The sequence below is a fragment of the Nomascus leucogenys genome, unplaced genomic scaffold (genome assembly GCF_006542625.1).
Source record: "Nomascus leucogenys isolate Asia unplaced genomic scaffold, Asia_NLE_v1 000804F_88330_qpd_obj, whole genome shotgun sequence".
In the NCBI taxonomy this organism is placed as follows: domain Eukaryota; kingdom Metazoa; phylum Chordata; class Mammalia; order Primates; family Hylobatidae; genus Nomascus; species Nomascus leucogenys.
Window position 1 is genome coordinate 24,086 of NW_022097431.1, and position 19,991 is coordinate 44,076.

The window sequence follows — 19,991 nt, forward strand, 5'->3', positions numbered from 1 at the left end:
AGCAGGAGAAAGGCATATCCATCAAGTAACAGTTATCACTGGGGTTATCTAATGTAAGAAGCAAGCTTAAAATAAGGGAAGTTGCACAGAGAAAAGAAGAAGTGGGTAAGGCTGGTATAAAAGAGGCCAATTCCACAGTTAAAGACCCAGGATCCCAAGTTGAGGGAAAGATTCCTGTTTGAGGGGTCTAGGGCTATCCAGAACAATGATGGGTGGCGGGAAGAGTGTACCAGTACCCAGGGAGGGAGCTGGCAGAAACAAACTAGACTTTTAAGAAATAAAGTAGAAATCTATGCCTGAGTGCCAGGACAGACATGACAGAAATAAATGTATCACAAAGAGGGATCATGCTGAAACCACCTTTGCAAAAATTACGACTGAGAAAGTAATGACAGTGAAAGAAACCTTATCCAACGGAGTCCATCTTTCTTCTAACCTCCAAGCCATTGTTGTTTATTCCTGGGTATGAGCCAAAATAACTTTGGGAGGAACTCAGTTTATAGTTCAACTTTGAAACAAAGACGGTAACAGCTCTTTCCCAAAACAAATCCCCTTCCTACCTGGGGACGAGACTGCCTTTACAGAACTAACACATTAGACAATAGATTAGAAATTATGGCTTAGGAGTCGTGCAGCCGGAGGCTGCAAGAGTCTGAACCTCCCCAAATTGCTCCTGGAGATAACATCACTATTGTAAAGCCCAAGATCAGTGCTTGAGATATTTTGTAGACCCTGTATCCTGAATGGATCCGCTGCCAGGAACCGGATGATAAACTGGCTCATCTGGTCTTGTGGCCTCCACCCAGGAACTGACTCAGTTCAAGAGGATGGCCTTGACCCCCTGTGATTTCATCTCCAACCTGACCAATAAGCAATCTCCACTTCTCCAGCCCCTACCTGACAAATTATGCTTAAAAACTCTGATCCTTGAATACTTGGGGAGACTGATTTAAGTAATAATAAAACTTGAGTCTCCCATACTGCCAGCTCTGCATAAATTAAACTCTATCTATATTACAATTCCCCTGTTTTGATAAATTGGCTCTGTCTAGGCAGCAGGCCAGGAGAACCCATTGGGTGGTTACAATGTAAATGAGGAGCCAGGGCTAACAGATCCAGCATCAGACTGGTACTCACTAGACTGCAAGTAGGAAATGGGAGACGTGGTCAGCACAGATGGGCCTCTGGATCCCACTCCTGAGATAGAAATTGGCTCAGGACCTGGGATGGAACATGTCAACAGAGATGGTAGGGGGAAGAGAAAGAAATCAGAAATTTCCTACATTTAATGCTACTGACAATGTAACTAGTAGACTTCTTTAAAATAACAATACGACAACTGAAGTATTGCTTCTCATAAGAGGGCATTATCTGTGGGGCTCTGCCCGCAGACCCTGACCCAGATGACGGATGAATAAAACGTACACTGACACACAGATATTCTATTTTGCCAGTCCTGCTGAGTGTCCAACCGCCTGCCCACCAAGAGAGGTTTGTCACTGCGGCCGACCCTGAGCAGCTCGCACTCCAGGCATTTGTTTTGTATGCAATTAACAACAGAAGCTCTGAGTCAACACACTTGTGGATAATTAACATGGTTAAGAGAGTGGTTCTCAGAATGATTAAAGCTCAGGTACCATGGTCTATAGTAAATACCATTAGGGGGCAACATCCCTAGTTGACCTCCCCTGGAGAGGGCCATCTGGCTCAAAGGTCAGTTAATGGAGGTAGGGTAAACAGACTTAACTGGGGAAGCCTCTATTGTCCCTAGTATTTACCCTATGACCTAATGCTCTAAGGTAAGCACCGGCTGCCTTCAGCCTGTTCAATTATTACAAGCTATGTAACCTTTCGGCCTTCCAAAAGGTTTGTGACTATTCCCTGTAACTTTCCCTAATACTTCTGCCACCATTCTGATTGAATCCCAACAGACATATCCGTATGTGATATGTTTTATGTGCCTCCTCCAATTTCTTTTATGTGCTTACCCCAATTCCTTTGCTGCCACCACCTCCATCAACCTCAGCCACTTGTCTTTTTTTCCAGGTTCCTCTGCTTGGGGGTGACCTATATCTTGCATCAGAAGCAATAGAGCCAACCCCTTGACTGCTCCTTTACAACCACGCACACCTGCCCCCATGCTCAGTTTCAGGCTCCTTTTGCTTTGGTAGAGCACGGAATTTGACATCTTAGCTAGAGAACGCCACCTTAAATGCTAGGGCCGTGGAGTAAAGTTTAGCAAACAGGAACAGGAGACCAGGAAGTAAACATGCAGATAAAATTCCTTTTCTTTTCTCTCTCACATTGATTGCTCAAGGGTACTTTGCAGAGACACCTGCTGAGCAATCTGATGCATATACAGTCATGCACTATCTGGTCAACCACTGAGTGCCTATATGATGGTGGTCCCATAAGATTATAATGGAGATGAAGAATTCCTATTGCCTAGTGATGTCATAAAGTCCTGCTGCAATGCATATTATGTGCTGATGCTGGTGTAAACAAACCTACTGAGCTGCCAGTGGTATAAAAGCCTAGCACATACAATTATGTACAGTTCATCAAACTTTATGGTAATAAATTACCAGAATTTATTTGCCATGGCAAATAATTACCAGCCTGTGTTGCTGATTTATGTATTTATTATACTGTACTTTTTCTTGTCATTTTAGGGTGTACTTCTAAAAATTAACTGTAAAATAGTCTCAGGCAGTTACTTCAGGAGGTATTCCAAAATAAAATATCGTTATTATAGCTATTATAGGAGATGACAGCTCCATGCATGCTATTGTTCCTAAAGACCTTCCAGTGTGGGAGAAGATGTGGAGGTGGAAGATAGTGATACTGATGATCCCGACTCTGTGTAGGCCTAGGGTAATGTGTGTGCTTGTGTCTTAGTTTTTAATAAAGAAGTTTAAGAAGTAAAATAAATAAATAAACTTTAAAGTACAAAAGTTTATAGAATAAGGATATAAAGAAAGAAAATATTTTTGTACAGCTACATATGTTTTAGCTAAGTTTAATTACAAGAGTCAACAAGTTTAAAAATACTAAGAAGTCTATAAAGCAAAAAAGGTATAGTAAGCCAAGATTAATTTATTATATAAAATTTTTAAAAAATAAATTTAGTTAGCCTAAGTATCAGTGTTTATAAAGTCTACAGGAATGTACAGTAATCTTCTAGGACTTCACATTCACTCACCACTCATTCACTGACTCTCCTAGAGCAATTTCCAGTCCTATAAGTTCCATACATGGTAAGTGCCCTGTACAGGTATATCTTTTTTTAAAATATTTTATACCCCATTTGTATTGTACCTTTTCTAGGTTTAGATATGTTTAGCTACACAAATACTTAGCATTGTGTTAAAATTGCTTACGGTATTTGGTACAGTAACTTGTGCAGGTTTGTAGCCTCAGATCAACAGGTTGTACCATATAGCCTAGATGATTAGTAGGCCAGACCATCTAGGTTTGTGTAAGTACACTGTGATGTTCGTACAAAGATGAAACCACCTAACAAGGCATTTCTCAGAATGTATCCCCTTTGTTAAGCCATGCATGATTGTATTCACAGAGGTAAGTTGTGGATACTGAGGCAACAGCTCATGTATCATGCATTGCTTTACCTCCCATCCTTCCCTTCCTTGTTTCTATTTTTATTTTTCCATTCTCAGTGTGCTGAATTTGCATTTCCCAAATAAAGTATTTGTATTTAATTATTGCTTAAGGTTTTATTTTCTAGGGGACTCAAACTAAGACAATTACTAGAGTAAGAATAAACAGCATTGTGATTTCACATTTTGTGCAGCATAGCATAATGGAAACAAGATAGAGGAAGACTTAGCAGGCTTACTCAGTATACTTACTCTAATTACTTAGTAGACTTGAATAGCTTACTCAGGAGACTTGATGTGATCTCCTACATGGTCTGTGAAGACACTTAAATTTCCTGGGCCTAACATTCTCCCTTTTACAAATGGAGATGTTGTACCATGGTGGCATTATGCTGTGCAAGTGGTGGTTCCCCAATTTATTCTAACACGTGGATTAACTACACAAGTGATCTGGGCAGGGAGAATTTTGATAATATAGCTTTCTAGACTCCTTCCAACCTGAGAATAAGTCAGTAGGCCTAGAGTTGGGCCTGGAATATGTATTTTGTTGCAGGTACCCAGGCACCACTGATGTACATCCAGGGTTGGTGACCACTGGCAAACAACAACCAAAAGTGAGCTGGAGTGGCTATACTACAATTATAAATGGGCTTTAAGTCAAAAAATGTTAAAAGAGCCAAAGAACATCATTATAGAATGATGAAAGGTTCCATTATTTAAGAAGATACAGCAATTAGAAACATATATAACCATAAAATGTAATCCTCAAATATATAAAACACACACTGACAGAATTAAAGAGAGAAATAGGCTTTTTAATAATAATATATAATAATAATAGTTGGAGGTTTCCATACCTCACTTTCGATGCAGTGGTATGATCCTGGCTCATTGCAACCTCTGCCTCCCAGGTTCAAGCAATTCTCGTGTTTCAGCCTCTGGAGTAGCCGGGATCACAGGCTTGTGCCACCACGCCCAGCTAATTTTTGTGTTTTCAGTAGAGACAAGGTTTTGCCATGTTGGCCAGGCTGGTCTCAAACTCCTGGTCTCAAGCAATCTGCCCACCTTGGCCTCCCAAAGTGCTGAGATTACAAGCATGATGAGCCACTGCTCCTGGCCGTGTATAGTTTTTAAATTGGTGTCCTTGCAGAGGGGATGATCAATGGAGCCTTGTATTCTGCCATCTTGCTCTGCTTATCTCTGATATACTTTCAGTATACAAAAATGTTGTGTTTCTATATATTTGTAATGAATAATTTAGCATGAAATTAAGAAAGCAATTACTTTTAAGATATTATCAAAAAGAATAAAATAGGAATATATTTAACTAAAAAAAGTGTAAAACTTATACTCTGAGAAATATAAAACCCATTAAAAAATAAAGAATTTCTAAAGAAATAAAAAAAATCATTCCAAATTTCTGATTCAAGGCAATATTGTTAAGATAAGAATCCTCCCCAAATTGATCTACATAATCGATGCAATACTTATCAGAAGGCCAGTAGGCTTCTTCTTAGAAATCAACAAGCAGATTCTAAAATCCATTTGCGGTTGGGAAGGGTCTGGAATAAGCAAAATAATCTTGTTAAAAAGAGAAATATTGCAGGACTCACACTTTCTGATTTCAAAACTCACTACAAAGCAATAGTAATTAGACCAGTTTGGGACTGGCATGAGGACAGACATGTAGACCAATGGGATAAAATAAAGAATACAGAAATAAACTATGTATCTATTGTCAATTGATTTTTTTATTTCAAAAATTGTTTTTACTTAGAAGCATTCAGAATGTCAACAAAACAGCTGCAACTGTTTCTTTTTTGCAATTAGAGTGATATTCAGTTAACAGAACAATTATTTTGTGTTAGATGCATCACAGACAATTGAAGAAGAAAAAACTACCATCCCCATATATAACTAATTTGTGCTGTGCACTAACGAGAACCTGATTTAAATTTCCATGCCAATTTACAACCTCCATATTCTACTAGGCAAGGTTAGTGGCTATTGTAAATACCACCAGAACAGGGCTTTCTAAAGACGCATTCAGTAGTGTGTTAACTATACAAAAAAAAACGACACTGTACAGTTAAAAAACAAATCTTACACAGCCTTACATTTCAATTTTTTTTCTTTAAAAGAAGCGAGTTGTGTACAGGGGGATTAAATGCTTTATAGACAAGAAAAAAACTACACTAGAACCAACTTATTCATCATCATCATCTTCATCTTCTTCCTCCCCCGATCTTCATCTTCATCTTCCTCCTCTTCCTCCTTTTTCTTACTTTTTTGAGCCTTTACAACTCCCTTTTTTTGCTGCATCAGGCTTTCCTTTAGCTTGATATGCAGCAATATCCTTTTTGTATTTTTCCTTCGGCTTTGCAGCCTTCTTTTCATGAGGCTGCTTTTCATCTGCAGCAGTGTTATTCCACATCCCTCCCAGTTTCTTTACAGTATCACTAGTGGACTGGACAGGATGTTCTCCTTTGATTTTGGGATGATAGTCAGAACAGAACAGACAAAAGGCCGATGGAGGCATCTTAGGTGCATTGAGATCCTTGAATTTCTTTTTTGTCTCCCCTTTAGTAGCGATATATTTTCATTTCTCTTTCATAACAGGCCTTGTCTGCCTTTGCCATGTCTTCAAATTTTCCTTTCTCTTTAACAGACATGGTCTTCCACCTCTCTGAGCAGTTCTTAGAAAACTCTGAGAAACTGACTGAAGCATCTTGTTGTTTCTTCTTGTGCTCCTCCTGATATGTTTGCACAAAAAAGGCATATGATGACATTTTGCCTCTTGGCTTCTTTGGGTTCTTTTGCCCATGTTGAGTTACTTTTCTTCAGTGAGGCACAGAATTGCCCAGTGCCCATCTGGCTCTCACTTGCCCTGGCACTGTCTCTATGGGCATCAATGTACTGCAATGGCTGTGAGAGGGTCAATTCATTTTCAACAAAGGTGCCAAGATCATTCAATGTGGAAAGAGTAGTGTTTTCAACAAATGCTGCTAAGACGACTTGGTAGCCACATGCAAAGGAATGAAGTTCTCACAGGATATACAGATATTAACATAAAATGGATAAAACACCTAAATGTGAGAACTGAAGCGATAAAAAAAGTCTTACAAGAAACATAAAGATAAATCTTCATGACCTCACATTTGGCAATGGATTCTTAGATATGATCAAAAGCAAGAGCAACAAGAACAACAAAAACAGTTAAACTGGACTTCATTGAAATAAAAAACTCTGTGCTTCAAAGGATACTATCAAGAGAGTAAAAAGACAACTGACAGAATGGGAGAAAATACTTGCAAATCATATATCTATCTGATAAGATATTGTATCTGAAATATAGAAAGAACACTTGCAACTCAATGATAAAAAGGCAACTCAATTTTTAAAGTGAGTAAAAAATCTGAATAGACATTTATACAAATAAGGTATACAAATGGCAAATAAGCACATGGAAAGGTACTCAACACCATTGTTCATCAGGAAAATGCCAATGAAAACCTCAATGAGACACCACTTCCGCTCACTAGGATGGCTAGAATCAAGAAGTCAGACAATAACAAGTGTTGCCTATGATGTGCAATAATTAGAATCCTCATACACTGTTGGTGGGAATGTAAGATGGTGCGGCCACTTTGGAAAAAATCTGGCAGTTTCTCAAATGGTTAAACATAGAGTTACCCATATGATTCAACACTTCTACTCACAGATGTATACCCAAGATAAATAAAATCATATGTCTGCATAAAACCTTGTACACAAATGTTGATAGCAGCATTATTCATGCTAGCTAAAAGGTAGAAACAACCCAAATGTCCATTAACTGATGAATGGATAAACAAAGTAGGGCATAGTCACACAAAATGGAATATTATTTGATCATTACTAGAAATGGCATGCTGCTAAGTGAAGAAGCCAGTCAGAAAATATAACATACGATTCATTTTACATGAGATCTCCAAAGCAGGCACTTCTATAGAGATAGACGTTAGATTAGTGACTGCTTAAGGCTGATGGGATGGTGGATGATGGAGGGGCATAATATCTAAAGAGTACTGGGTTTTTTTTGAGACCATAAAACTGTTCTAAAATTGACTGTGTTAATGACTACACATATTTATAAATATACTGAAAACTATTGAATTGTACACTTTAAATTTGTGAATTGTATGGTATGTGAATGATATCTCAACAGAGCTTAAAATCAAAATACATAAATAGAGGAATAGAAATCTGAGTGTGAGCACAGGTGAATATCCTTTTATTTTCTACTTGATGTAAATTCAAATGACAAGTATTATCCTTTATGGTTATTTTTGCAACTCTTCTAGGAAGATAGACTATAATAAAATTTATTATATTTATAATTAAATTTACATTTAAAGACCAAAAACAGAGTTTTCATTACCTTGCTTTTGCCAATTTGGGTTTGCTAAAAAATTTATTTTTTGATTTTATAAGATTTAAATGTAGTATATGGGTTACTGATTTTCTTCCAGAATATAATCACATTCTTATAAAGACTATAATTGGACAGGATGCTTTACAATTGTGGCAATCCTATCTGAAAGATACATATAAATTATATTTCTAAGTGAGTTAAGGAAATTCTATTTTAAATTCGTTTTGCAAATTTGAAGAGTTTTTGCCAAAAACTAATGTGACGAATATAATAACACAAGCTTAACCCTTGTTATTTTGAGAAAAATTAACCGACTCATACTTTTAATATTAGGTAAGTTTTGGCAATGCTAACAATAAAGTATAATAGATTTTTTTCCAATTAAAGTCGGCTTACATAATTAAAACTAGCATTTAATTTGATATTCTGTTAAATAAAATTTATTTTTTATCCTGTTTGAAATGTATTTGTGGTTATTCCATATAACACAGAGATGTAGAGTTTATTGTCAAAGTATATTTCATAAGTTTTTTGTTTTTGTTTTTTTTTTTTGTGGGGACAGAGTTTCACTCTTGTAGCCCAGGCTGAAGTGCAATGGTGTGATCTCGGCTCACTGCAACCTCCACCTCCCAGGTTCTAGCAATTCTCCTGCCTCAGCCTCCCAAGTTGCTGGGATTACAGGCACCCACCACCATGCCAGGCTAATTTTTGTATTTTTAGTAGGACGGGGTTTCACCATATTGGCCACACTGGTCTCAAACTCCTGACCTCAGGTGATCCACCCATCTCGGCCTCCCAAAGTGCTGGGATTAAAGGCATGAGCCACCGCACCTCGCCTATTTTATAAGTTTTAAGGATTAATTTAGTTTCATTTTTTCACAATTTTTCAATTTTATTTTGAGGCTGAAGAGTAATTTAGTTATTAATGTATTTAATCTTTGTAAAATGAGAACTGCAGTTGACCTCTGAACAACATGTATTTGAACTGTATGGTTGCACTTACATGCAGATTTTTTTCAACCAAATGTAGATAGAAAGTGCAGCGTCTGTGGGCTGTGAACCCGTGTACACCCAGGGCTGAGTGTTCTTATCGGTGAGTTCTCCCAGATCCATTGTGGGACTTGAGTTGTGAGTGGATTTGAGTATACACGGGTGGTTCTGGAACAAATCTCCTGTGCATACTGAGGGATGACTGTACATATAGTATTAGTTTTTGATAATAAACATTTTCTACATATTTACAATTATGTTACATATTAAAAAGTTGTCATGGATGATTTACTGGTATTTCAGTCACCAATTTAACTGCTAATTATTAGTGAATATTTTAAAATTAGGGAAATTAGAATTAGGTGGGAGAAAGGAGAGAAGGATAACAGTGCTCCTACAATATGCTCTTCTAACATGTCTGTCACATTAGAAGATCAATATTTAGATCAGTATTTTGAATTAATCTAATTTCTTCTTCTTCTCCCAAGAGAGAAGGAGCAGAAGAAATTAGAGCAATACAAAATACTAGAAACTGAAGTCATAACACTTAGGAATGAGGGTTTTGAGCTCCATATTAAGTGATCAGCAAAACCAACCCAGAGCATTTGGAGTGCTTTGGCAAATATTGCTCATATAGGACCCTGTCTATTGGGGAAGTGATTTGGGTAATCGCTAGTGGAAACATAGCAGGTATCCTGCTTAGCTATGCTAGCAATTTAAGGCCAATAAAGCTCTGCCTGTCCATAAATTTCAACATCCTGGGAACCACATGTAGAAGGGATTGTAAGTCAATATCTATACCCAGGTTCAATTCTGAGTTTAGTGAGGCATGAGGTTGTCACAATTTGTGGGAGGGGCCTTCCAAAAGAGCAATAATGTACAATTAGAAATATAAAAGTAGGTACAGGGACTAGGAAAGGGGGTCAAAAAAGTAAAGAATCATGAAGCTTCTGCTCCTTTGGTATCATAGTAAATCTGTCCCTAAAATCACTAAATGTTTCAGTAAAGACTGATTGACATTAACGTGAGAGGAAAGAAAGCCACTTTTTTAATACCTTAAAACTAGCTTCTTTTGATGAGTTTAGAACTTCAAGTGATCATAAATATGGCCCTACTTCTACCTGTCTTCCACAGTTAGGGGACACTGGGCTATCTCTGGTTCTCCAGATAAATTCTTGTCATTTGTTTCTTTCTCCATGACACCAAAAAAAAAAAAAGTTTTGTTTCTATATTGCCATATTTACTATCAGGAATTTACTTGTTTATTCTCCTAAAATCAGTTTATACCATAAAAATATGTTTTCTTAACACATAACTCTAATCTTCTAAGGCATAAATTCTAATAGAATTCCATTTATTAAAGTTACAATGCTTGCATCCCATTCTTTTTCATTATTCAAGTCCACCTCTGAACAGCAGAATGCACAGAGTTTAAGGCATGCCTTTTATTTGATTTGTTACTATCCTGAGTTATAATATCCTATTTTTGAAAGTTTCCTAATATCTTTCTTCTTAAACTTACTTCATTTAAGTGCCTGTTTAAGGCAGTGAAAACAGAAACACAGGATGAAAAGATCCCTTTGTAATCACAGCCGCACAGAAAATCGAGTTAGACATAAACCATGATAGGCCAACTACATTTAAAATGTTTTATTAATGATAATTCAAAATTGTTTGCCATTTTATTTTTTCATATTTTGACAGTAATCTTACCAAAATGAATAATTAATAATTGATATGAAAGAAAAAATCAGCCTTAGAAAAATATCTGAACAGATTTTTAAATGTAAATAACCTCACACTTACTTACAATTAAAAACTATTTAAATATGGCACAGTCTTCATGAGTGTTTAATAAGGCTATACTTCAAGTTTTAAGTCAATTCTATGCTGTGTATCCTTGGTTATACATTTTCTCAAAGTGAAATGCTTTAAAATATGAATTATCCTATATATGCAACTGAATTAATTCTTAATTTTATTTATAAACACATTCTATATGTGCCTATATATAACACTTTTCTCATTGTATTATAAGAGCTACTTATCTGTGAGTCCACCAAAGGAAAGAATAAGGCAGTTTTTATCTTTTTGCCTAGGGGAATTGATGCTCAACATTGTCGATGAATGAATGGCTGAATAAATACATTCACAATTCTCTCTGTGTTTTAAAGTAGATGCAGCTTTATCCAGTTATCTCAAAAGGGATTAAAAAGTTACTAAAACAAGTTATTCATTTAAAATTCTAATAGCACTTTGAAAAGCTGAGTTAATAAAGATTTTGAAAAGACAATGACTTACGATGAAGGATCTCAAACTGATTGCTGGTAAGCCAAATATCCCTCCGTAGTGGTTTGGCTGGCTCAGGTTATTTTTATTTTTACTTTTTGAATGTGAATGTTTAGACAGGGCATCTACTCTCTAGTTCACCATAGGATCTATCATCCCTATTACCTTAGACGAGACCTAACTCTTACTTCCTTGTTATTTGCATAGCCACTTAGCATTTGAGTCTGGGATCTCAGTTCTCCTAGGGAGGGAAAGTAAACAGACTATCTTGTAATTGATAAACTGTAATCACCCTTTCAGGCTTACAAGTATTTTGTAGCCAACACAAATCCATACTAGAATAACAAATGAAGATTTAACAAAACAAAATTTAGCAAAAGCATAATTGAGAATCCATGATATCGAATTGTGGAACATTCTAGGAATAGCCTTAGTGAATAAATTACATTCCTACTATTATCCAGTTGTTTGAAAAGAACTGAAATGAAAAAGAAAGGTAATTTTGAATAGTTAAAAATATTTAGTCACTTGTTTATGTCTTATCACTTGTATTTAGTAATGCTAGTGTATCAATATTCGTATTAAATTTGGATTAAACCTTATTGATAATGGCAACAGAATAAAGGGGCACCAGGAGATCAAAAATAAGTACAGTACTCAATAAAAATCTTGCTCCAGATTAAAGATAAGTTACTCACAAATAACACATTCTTCTCCTCTGATAACCTCTAGCCATCAACATTTTTCCTTTCTTTTAGAGCCAGCCTAAGCCTCAACTTCAGCACAACTTCCGTAACCAAGTTCACTCTCAAAGCAAGAACTCACCTTCCTCAAAGTGCACTTATTATCTTTATCAGATTACTACTCTTTAACAAATTTGTAAGCCTGCAAGTTTCAGTACTAGTAATTTAGCACCCAAATTCAGTACATAATTTTGATTACTGTGATGTAACATGTTGATTATATATAATGCAAAGCATCATTCAATAATTGGTATTTACTTCACTGAAACTCTTCAATTATATTATGAACACTTTGTCAGTAAAAGTGTAATCTCTTTTTGCCTCAACTGTGAAGTGAATACATCATCATTCCTGGAACATTGTTAAGATTTTTAGGTCACACATCACTGATTACCTTTTGTTTTTGAAAGTTTCAATACTTGAGGTTCTGGAATCTGAGGAATGTAGATTTTCTCAGGGATATAAAAATATTCTGGAAGGCTCACTTCTGTTGTGTATGAAATGGTCTTAGGCTTCCTCAACTTTGAAGTATGAAAGAGCATAAGAGTCTGTGAACAAACAGTAAAATTAGAATGTAATTTTCTTAACTTTCACCTCCAAAACACAAAAGAGAGCATTATGTATTTAGACTATACCTTTAGGAAAAAAATCCATCAAGGATTGAATTTGATCATTTCATTATTTTTATTTAATTGGTGGAAAACAGTACAAACACATTTCAGAAAACCAGTGGAGTCCTCTTTTATTGAGAGATGACCAATGTCCCCCGTGCTAATGCTTTCAGCACTGAGAAATTCATTGCCTTGAGAGGAAACCATTCCACTGCTGACCAGCATTTGAGAAAGTGCTTTTCTCCTTGAGCTGAAACCTGTACTCCTTCATATCTACCCATCAGATATATCAGATACATTCTTATTAGTAGCACAGACTGAGGCCTTCTATTTCACAAATGACAATTTTGTGAATTTATAAAAATAACTGGGTCCCACCTCTCCACAGATGTTCAAGAACTCTCTTACCTACGTTTGTTATTTTTAGTTCCTCAATGATTACTCATATAATGGGGGTTACAACAACTCACCTCCATGCATATGCTCCTCTAGACAAAATGTAGTTCAATACTATTCTTCGTAAAGTGGGACACTTAATATAAGCCCAGATCTCTAAGTGTAAGTGAAGCAAGTTAAAAGTGACTTTTGTTTCTTTAGGCATATTTTCAATTCAATTAAACAACGACCAGGCTCATATCATTCATAAGATGTCAAAGGATAGGCAAAAACATGTGAGAAAAGTTCTTAAGATTCTAGGATTTCAAAATCTGACAGGAGAAACAGTTAAACATAAAAGTAAATCCAATAAAAACATAATTTATTAAATGTAATAATAAACACATATGCTGTATTCCAAGGAAAAAAACTAAAGGAAGAAGGAGAAAGAAACTATATATATGCATACACAATGAAAAGGCTAGTCATGGACAAAATAAGACCTCTCTCAACCATTTATAATTTAAATAAAATGTTTTGACAAGAGGTAATAATGAAGAAAATGAATTGAAAAAGAAAATGGGAGGGCATTATAACAGGCTTAAATTTTAAAATAGCCACTAATTGAAAAATTTTAATCTAATAGTGTACTGAAAGTTGAACATAAGCCTTCTGAAATCTATTGTTCTATATCAGAAAGAAGTGGTTTGGTTTGAGCTAAAGAAAACCAACAACTTCTTAGAAGCACAGTACAGTCAAGAAAGTATCAAAGCCTCAGGATTTAACATTTTTGAGCCAATCAGAAATTCAAAATCCAGGTCATTTAAAAAATATCATCATCAATTATTAGAAATCTGGGATTAGGCTGTATTGATTCTAGCATTCTGACAAATAAAAAAATAAATAATTTCTACAATGCCAAGTATTTTGATATATATAAATGAAAATAAATCTTAAGAATGAAAAATGTATATAAAAATATGTGTAAGTTGCTAAAACAAAACCTCACTAATAGGTTTTTTTCTTTTTCTTTTTTTTTTTTGAGACGGAGTTTCACTCTTGTTGCCAGGGCTGGAGTGCAATGGTGTGATCTCGGCTCACTGCAACCTCCGCCTCCCAGGTTCGAGCAATTCTCCTGTCTCGGCCTCCCAAGTAGCTGGGATTACAGGCGCATGCCTCCACACTAGGCTAAGTTTTTTGTATTTTTAGTGGAGACCGGGTTTCATATTGGTCAGGCTGGTCTTGAACTCCTGACCTCAGGTAATCTGCCTGCCTTGGCCTCCCAAACTGCTGGGATTACAGGCATGAGACAGTGCGCCTGGCCAGTAAGAGCATTTTAACAGAGACCTGAAGTAACTGAGAGAGGCAGCCCACTACTGTGCAGGGAAAAGTAACAGAGGAAGTTCAAAGGCCACGGGGAAGACACCTGGCATGTCTGAAGCAAAGCAACTAGGCATGTGCTGAGGGAGTGGCCTTAGAGAATAGACTCCAGTAGAAAAGGTGAGATGAGGGAAGGAAGAGGAACTGATGGACTCCTACATGACGGGTCATGTAGATCATCCAAAGGATATGGGCTTTTAACAAACATTAGCTGGAAAGCCAGTAGAAGAATATGCACACAGGAGCAACATGAGCAGGCTTGCGTTTACAACAATCGCTTTGGCTGCTCTGTGAGAATAGATTGTACCTAACTCCAATCATAAAAATAGATTGTACCTTATTTTAAGCTGTAATGATAGAGTCTATAGCAATAGTTAATAGTAATAATAGTGTACTATTAGTATGGAGTAGTAATAAGTACCTCAATATCATGCATAAAGAGTGCACTTATTATATATACGAGGTAAGCATTTTACATATAATTATTTCAGTTTTTACAAATTACCAATATCTCCATATAAAAAAATACAAAAATTTAGGCTTGAGGAGGTTTAAATAACCAGCCTACAGTCACACAGCTGGACAGTGTTGGAGTCTGAATTCTCAGCCTGGCTATCTGACACCAGAGATGATTCTACCTGGGTACAAAGCAAAATACCCTGGGCAACTTTTAGAACATATTCCTACCCACCCCCTCCTAGTGATTCATATTTAATTTTTCTTGAGTGGGGCCTGGGTATGGGCATTATTTTAAGTTCTCCAGGGCACTCTAATGTGCAAATAGAAATGAAAACTACTGTGAATTAATGACTACACTGTAATGCCTTAAATTACATAGTAGAATGCTTTGTTTCAGATTATTTAACAAGGTATAAAGGAAAAAATGGCAACTGAGCTGTCCTTCAGTATTCATTACTTTTCCTTCTAAAAATGTTAGTTAATCAAAATAACATTTTAAATAGTAACAGCTCTGTAACTCTGTGTATTTTTAAAGAGAGAGTAATTGAAGTGAATCATCTATTACTCCATTCCCACCTCGATCTTCGTCAGTCCCAGGAGGGCGATGGCCACACGGATACTACTGCTCTCTAGAGTGCCTGTGATCAACCTTCGCTCATACTCAATACTCGACATCTGTTGCTGTGCTGCAAAAGCCAAAGCCTTTTCCTTGGCTTCATTAGTCATCGGCAATTTAAGGTCCACATACAGGATTTGATGGGATTTGCCTTTCAAATATAGAACTGGATATTTCTTATTAGGCCCTGGAGGAAGAAAAAAATATTAATGAATACAATGAACATTTATGCCCTTGACATTGTCATCCAGGATGGACTTGGGAGGTTTGAAATATAAAGTTGCAGTTATGGTCATTATGAAACAGAGTAAAAATAAATGCACAGTACATGTCTATTAGTTCTAATTCAGTAATTAAAGAGCAAGTTTTCAGGAATTAAAGATAATTGGTATTCTCTAAGAGATCTAGTCAAATGATTGGTCCATATAAACGTCATCGACATGCTCAAAAATTCAGTGACCATTGTGCTCCTATCAGTGATAGGTAGCAGGAGAGTAGACATAAATGTGAAAAAAAAAGACACCTGTCAAAAACTCCCAAGAACTGCCATTTTCTTTCACTGACAACATTTTAATGCTTAATTCCTTAAGGAACAATGATCAAGAACTGGAGGCCAGGGTAAAATTCCAGGTTATATAACATTATGTAGATTTTTTGAGAGTATAGTAATTTCCAGATTATTTGAGAAATGGAAAGTGTTGCCAAGTAAATATTTTCTATGCCAAATTCCAATATTTAGCATAAGACTGGAAAAGGAAGACTTAAAAAATCACCATTGAAATTTTTTAATTGGTAAAATGGTGCTCTATTTCATGGATACTGACATAATAAAGTTAAAAGAAGCCCTTTCAAAATCTAAACACATAGAAGGGAAGCTTGCTATGAGTATGCTTAGGTCACTATATGAGGAACAGTCCATTCTTCAACATTATAAATGAAATAAAACACATGTGTACTCTACCTTCTTCTCGAGTACTGCTGTAATAAACTGGACTTGAAGAAGTATTCACTGGAAGGCAACTGGAAGGCAAGGGGGTCATACCTTTTCCTTCTGCAACATATATTAATTGTCCAATCTAAAACACAAGACATTATAATATTAAATTTCAAAATCTCTCATAAAAATATGATAACTTTCTGCTACAAGGGAAATCTGCATACTATAAGAACTACCATGCATTGTGCTTTTATAAGCAACACAGCCTATAAATGGGTAAACAAAGGTAAGGCACAAATATAGTTCAACCATGGTATGGGAGAAACTTTGCCTGCAACCAGAGCACAGGGATTGCTTAAGGTCTCAGGATTGCATTGATAGCAGTTGATCTTCCCAAATATCCTCAGGCAACTGCTGTCTTAAAATGAACAAATGAGGAAGCAAGAAACTTTTTTCCTTTAGTCTGTAACTTACTATTGGAGAGGAGTGACATCAGTTTTGCCAGGCATCTGAGTCCCCAAAACTCTACATTTTAAAGTGCAGGCTTTCAAAATGAATATGGAAAAGTCTAAATTTTTTTTTTTTTTTTAATAATTAGACCAGAAGTAGAAAAGGTTAAGAAAGAAAAGAATCTTTTATTTGATGAATAAAAGCCCTCTTTAATTACCGATCCCAGAGAGGCATTAAAACTTGACAGCAGTTGAGTTTCACATCCCCTTGAGCTAAATAATTACTTCTTGAGGCCAGTTGATACGTGGTCTCTACACTAACTGAAGCCAAGTAGCCATAAAATGCCATATGCTAGAAACCATACCTCATACTCTATTGTTCAAACAATGTATAGCCAATCATTAGCCAATATTATTTCTATAAAAAATCAGGGAGGGCCGGGCGCGGTGGCTCACGCCTGTAATCCCAGCACTTTGGGAGGCCGAGGCGGGCGGATCACGAGGTCAGGAGACCGAGACCATCCTGGCTATCACGGTGAAACCCCGTCTCTACTAAAAAAATACAAAAAATTAGCCAGGCGCAGAGGCAGGCCCCTGTAGTCCCAGCTACTCAGGAGGCTGAGGCAGGAAAATGGCGTGAACCCGGGAGGCGGAGCTTGCAGTGAGCCGAGATAGGGCCACTGCACTCCGGCCTGGGCAAAAGAGAGAGATTCTGTCTCAAAAAAAAAAAAAAAAAAAAAAAAATCAGGGAGGATTCCTGTCAAACAACTTTGTATCAGCCACTCTTGTTCCTTTTTGCCTTTAAAAATCTGTTTGTAATAAAGGATGAAGGGAGCACTACCCAAGGCAACCTGGAAGTAAGTCATCTGCAGCTATCCTGAACCTTGGCCCAAATAACCTCTCTATATTAATGTTGCCTCAATTTCTTTCTTTAGACCAACAGGCTAAAGAGGTAAGGCAAAAACAAAAGCAGGAATAATGCAAGGGCAGCAACATGATATAGTGAAAGATCAGTAGATGTGGACATGCCTGGTTTTAATTGGCACTGCCATTTCTTAGATACTAGGCTTCAAGCAAGTTTACTAAACCTCTGAAATCCAGTTTCCTCCTCTGTAATATGAGATGATCAATACCTTAATTTTAGGAACCTAGAGTTTTAATAAAAAGGAACAGGAGAGAGGGAGTCTCAAAAGACATATGCAATCACAATGGTTGAACCTTATTTAGATCCTGATTCAAAGAATCTTAAAATGAAGTGACAGAAAAAACATACAAATAAGTATAAGACAATTGGAGAAATCTGAAAACAGCTTGGATGTTTGGATGATATTAAGAAAAATTTTACCATATTTTTAATAGCAAGGATATCTTTGGCAGTGTCAAAAAAACATTTTTGTTGTAGAAACACTTACTGAATCGCTTATGAATAAAATCCTGTGATCACTGGTATTTGCTTCATTATAATCATGAAACATCTAGATAAATGATGTAAACTAAAAATGAAATTCTAAGATCCCAACTAACTAAATGGATCCCTGCCCAGCCAAAGGTATGCCAAAGTTAACCTGAAAAACTAGTTCAGGCCACGACAGGAAGTGGGGGAGTCCAGACCTGCCTCATTATACCCTCCTCTCATTGGAATTCAGGCACAGCTGACCAGCATTAACATTACAACAGAGACCTTAAGACTGACAAAACAGGCTCTTTCTAGCAGGAAGGTATCAACATGAAATAGCAGGCCCTGAAAGAAATCAAAGTATTTTATCTCAAAATAGATTTCCTTGACATTTTGAAATGGCCCTGCAAAGCTGTCACTTATGGGGATAACCTACATTCTGTAGAGAACCCCCTTTCCTTTTCTGGGTCTTTTTCCTGATCCAGGAGAGAATTAACTAAAGAGTTTGGCATCTTTTTAAGTCTGATAAGAATAACTTGCTATCTATTCCTTCTGAAGCCTGCTATCTGAAGACTTCATCTGTATTAAGAGAATCTTGGTCTCCACAACCCAGTATCTTAACCAACATTCTGCCTTCCATGTATTCCAGATCTTTAGATATACTCTCTCAACCAATTGCCAATCAGAAAATCATTGAATTCTATGACCTGGAAGTCTCCACTTTGTGTTGTCCTGCTTTCTGGAAAGAACCAATGTATATCTTACATGTATTGATTGATGTCTTATGCCTCCCTAAAATGTATAAGACCCAGCTGTATCCTGACTACCTAGGGCACATGTTCTCAGGATCTCCTGGGGCTGGGTCACAGGCCATGGTCACTCATATTAGGCTCAGAATAAATCTCCTCAAATATTTTAGAGTTTGACTCTTTTTGTCAACAATGATATAAAGGTAAATTGATCATGCAAAAAATACATATTCTAAAATATTACAAATCTAGATAACAAATTAAACAAGTAGAAATTAAAAATTAATCTATAAACAATATAAGAATGAAAAATTTCTCACTGTGAGGTCTATTATTTATACTTTGTTATCCCCCCATTAAGATTTGTTTAAAATTCATTTGGTGGTCTATTGCTGTATGATAATGTTCCATAAAACTTTATTAATTAAGACCCACAATCATCTATAGTTCATGCTGGAAAAAGGAATATGAAAAACTTTGAATGTTTTATATTATTTATTATTTAAGTCTATACACTGCTGGCAATAAATACTACATAATACACAATTTTCATATAGTATATTTTCTTAAGCAGCCACGTACTTTACAAGCAAAAATCCAAGCTAGCCATTTGAAATGTGATTTGTGTGTTTGTATGTGTTTCCGTACAAATACAACTGAATGATCAACAATTAGTGATGTAAAACATTCAGTAATTCAAGTAGAGGAAAAATGCATCAGTTAAAGACTGAAGATCTTTAGGTAAAAATTAGATAACTAATTACCTAAAAATTCGTTGTTTTATCAAAAATAAAATATGCATAAGCAATTAGACTCATTGAGTGTAGAGTTATTATAACTACCTGTTTGTTTTAATGTGTGCCCAAAGAAAACCTGAACTAGGGCTTGTCTACCATGTGAAAATGAATACCAACCTATGGGAGTCAATTTAAAAGGAGTAAATTGCTATTTGCCAGAATATTTTCC

At 36.2% G+C, this 19,991-nt stretch overlaps 1 protein-coding gene and 1 pseudogene across 1 annotated transcript in view; both read right to left on the reverse strand.

The window, feature by feature from the left end:
* Positions 1–19,991, reverse strand: part of LOC115834255 (cilia- and flagella-associated protein 47-like) — a gene marked incomplete at its 3' end in the record, with an annotated part of 77,386 nt that overhangs the window by 13,417 nt on the left and 43,978 nt on the right. Inside the window, exons 5-7 of the mRNA XM_030809001.1 lie at positions 16,456–16,570; positions 15,455–15,681; positions 12,448–12,601 (exon numbers count right to left, since the gene is read on the reverse strand). Of these exons, the coding sequence (XP_030664861.1) occupies positions 12,448–12,601; positions 15,455–15,681; positions 16,456–16,570 (496 nt within the window). The remainder of the gene's footprint in view (positions 1–12,447; positions 12,602–15,454; positions 15,682–16,455; positions 16,571–19,991) is intronic.
* LOC101176247 lies at positions 5,824–10,219 on the reverse strand (annotated as a pseudogene).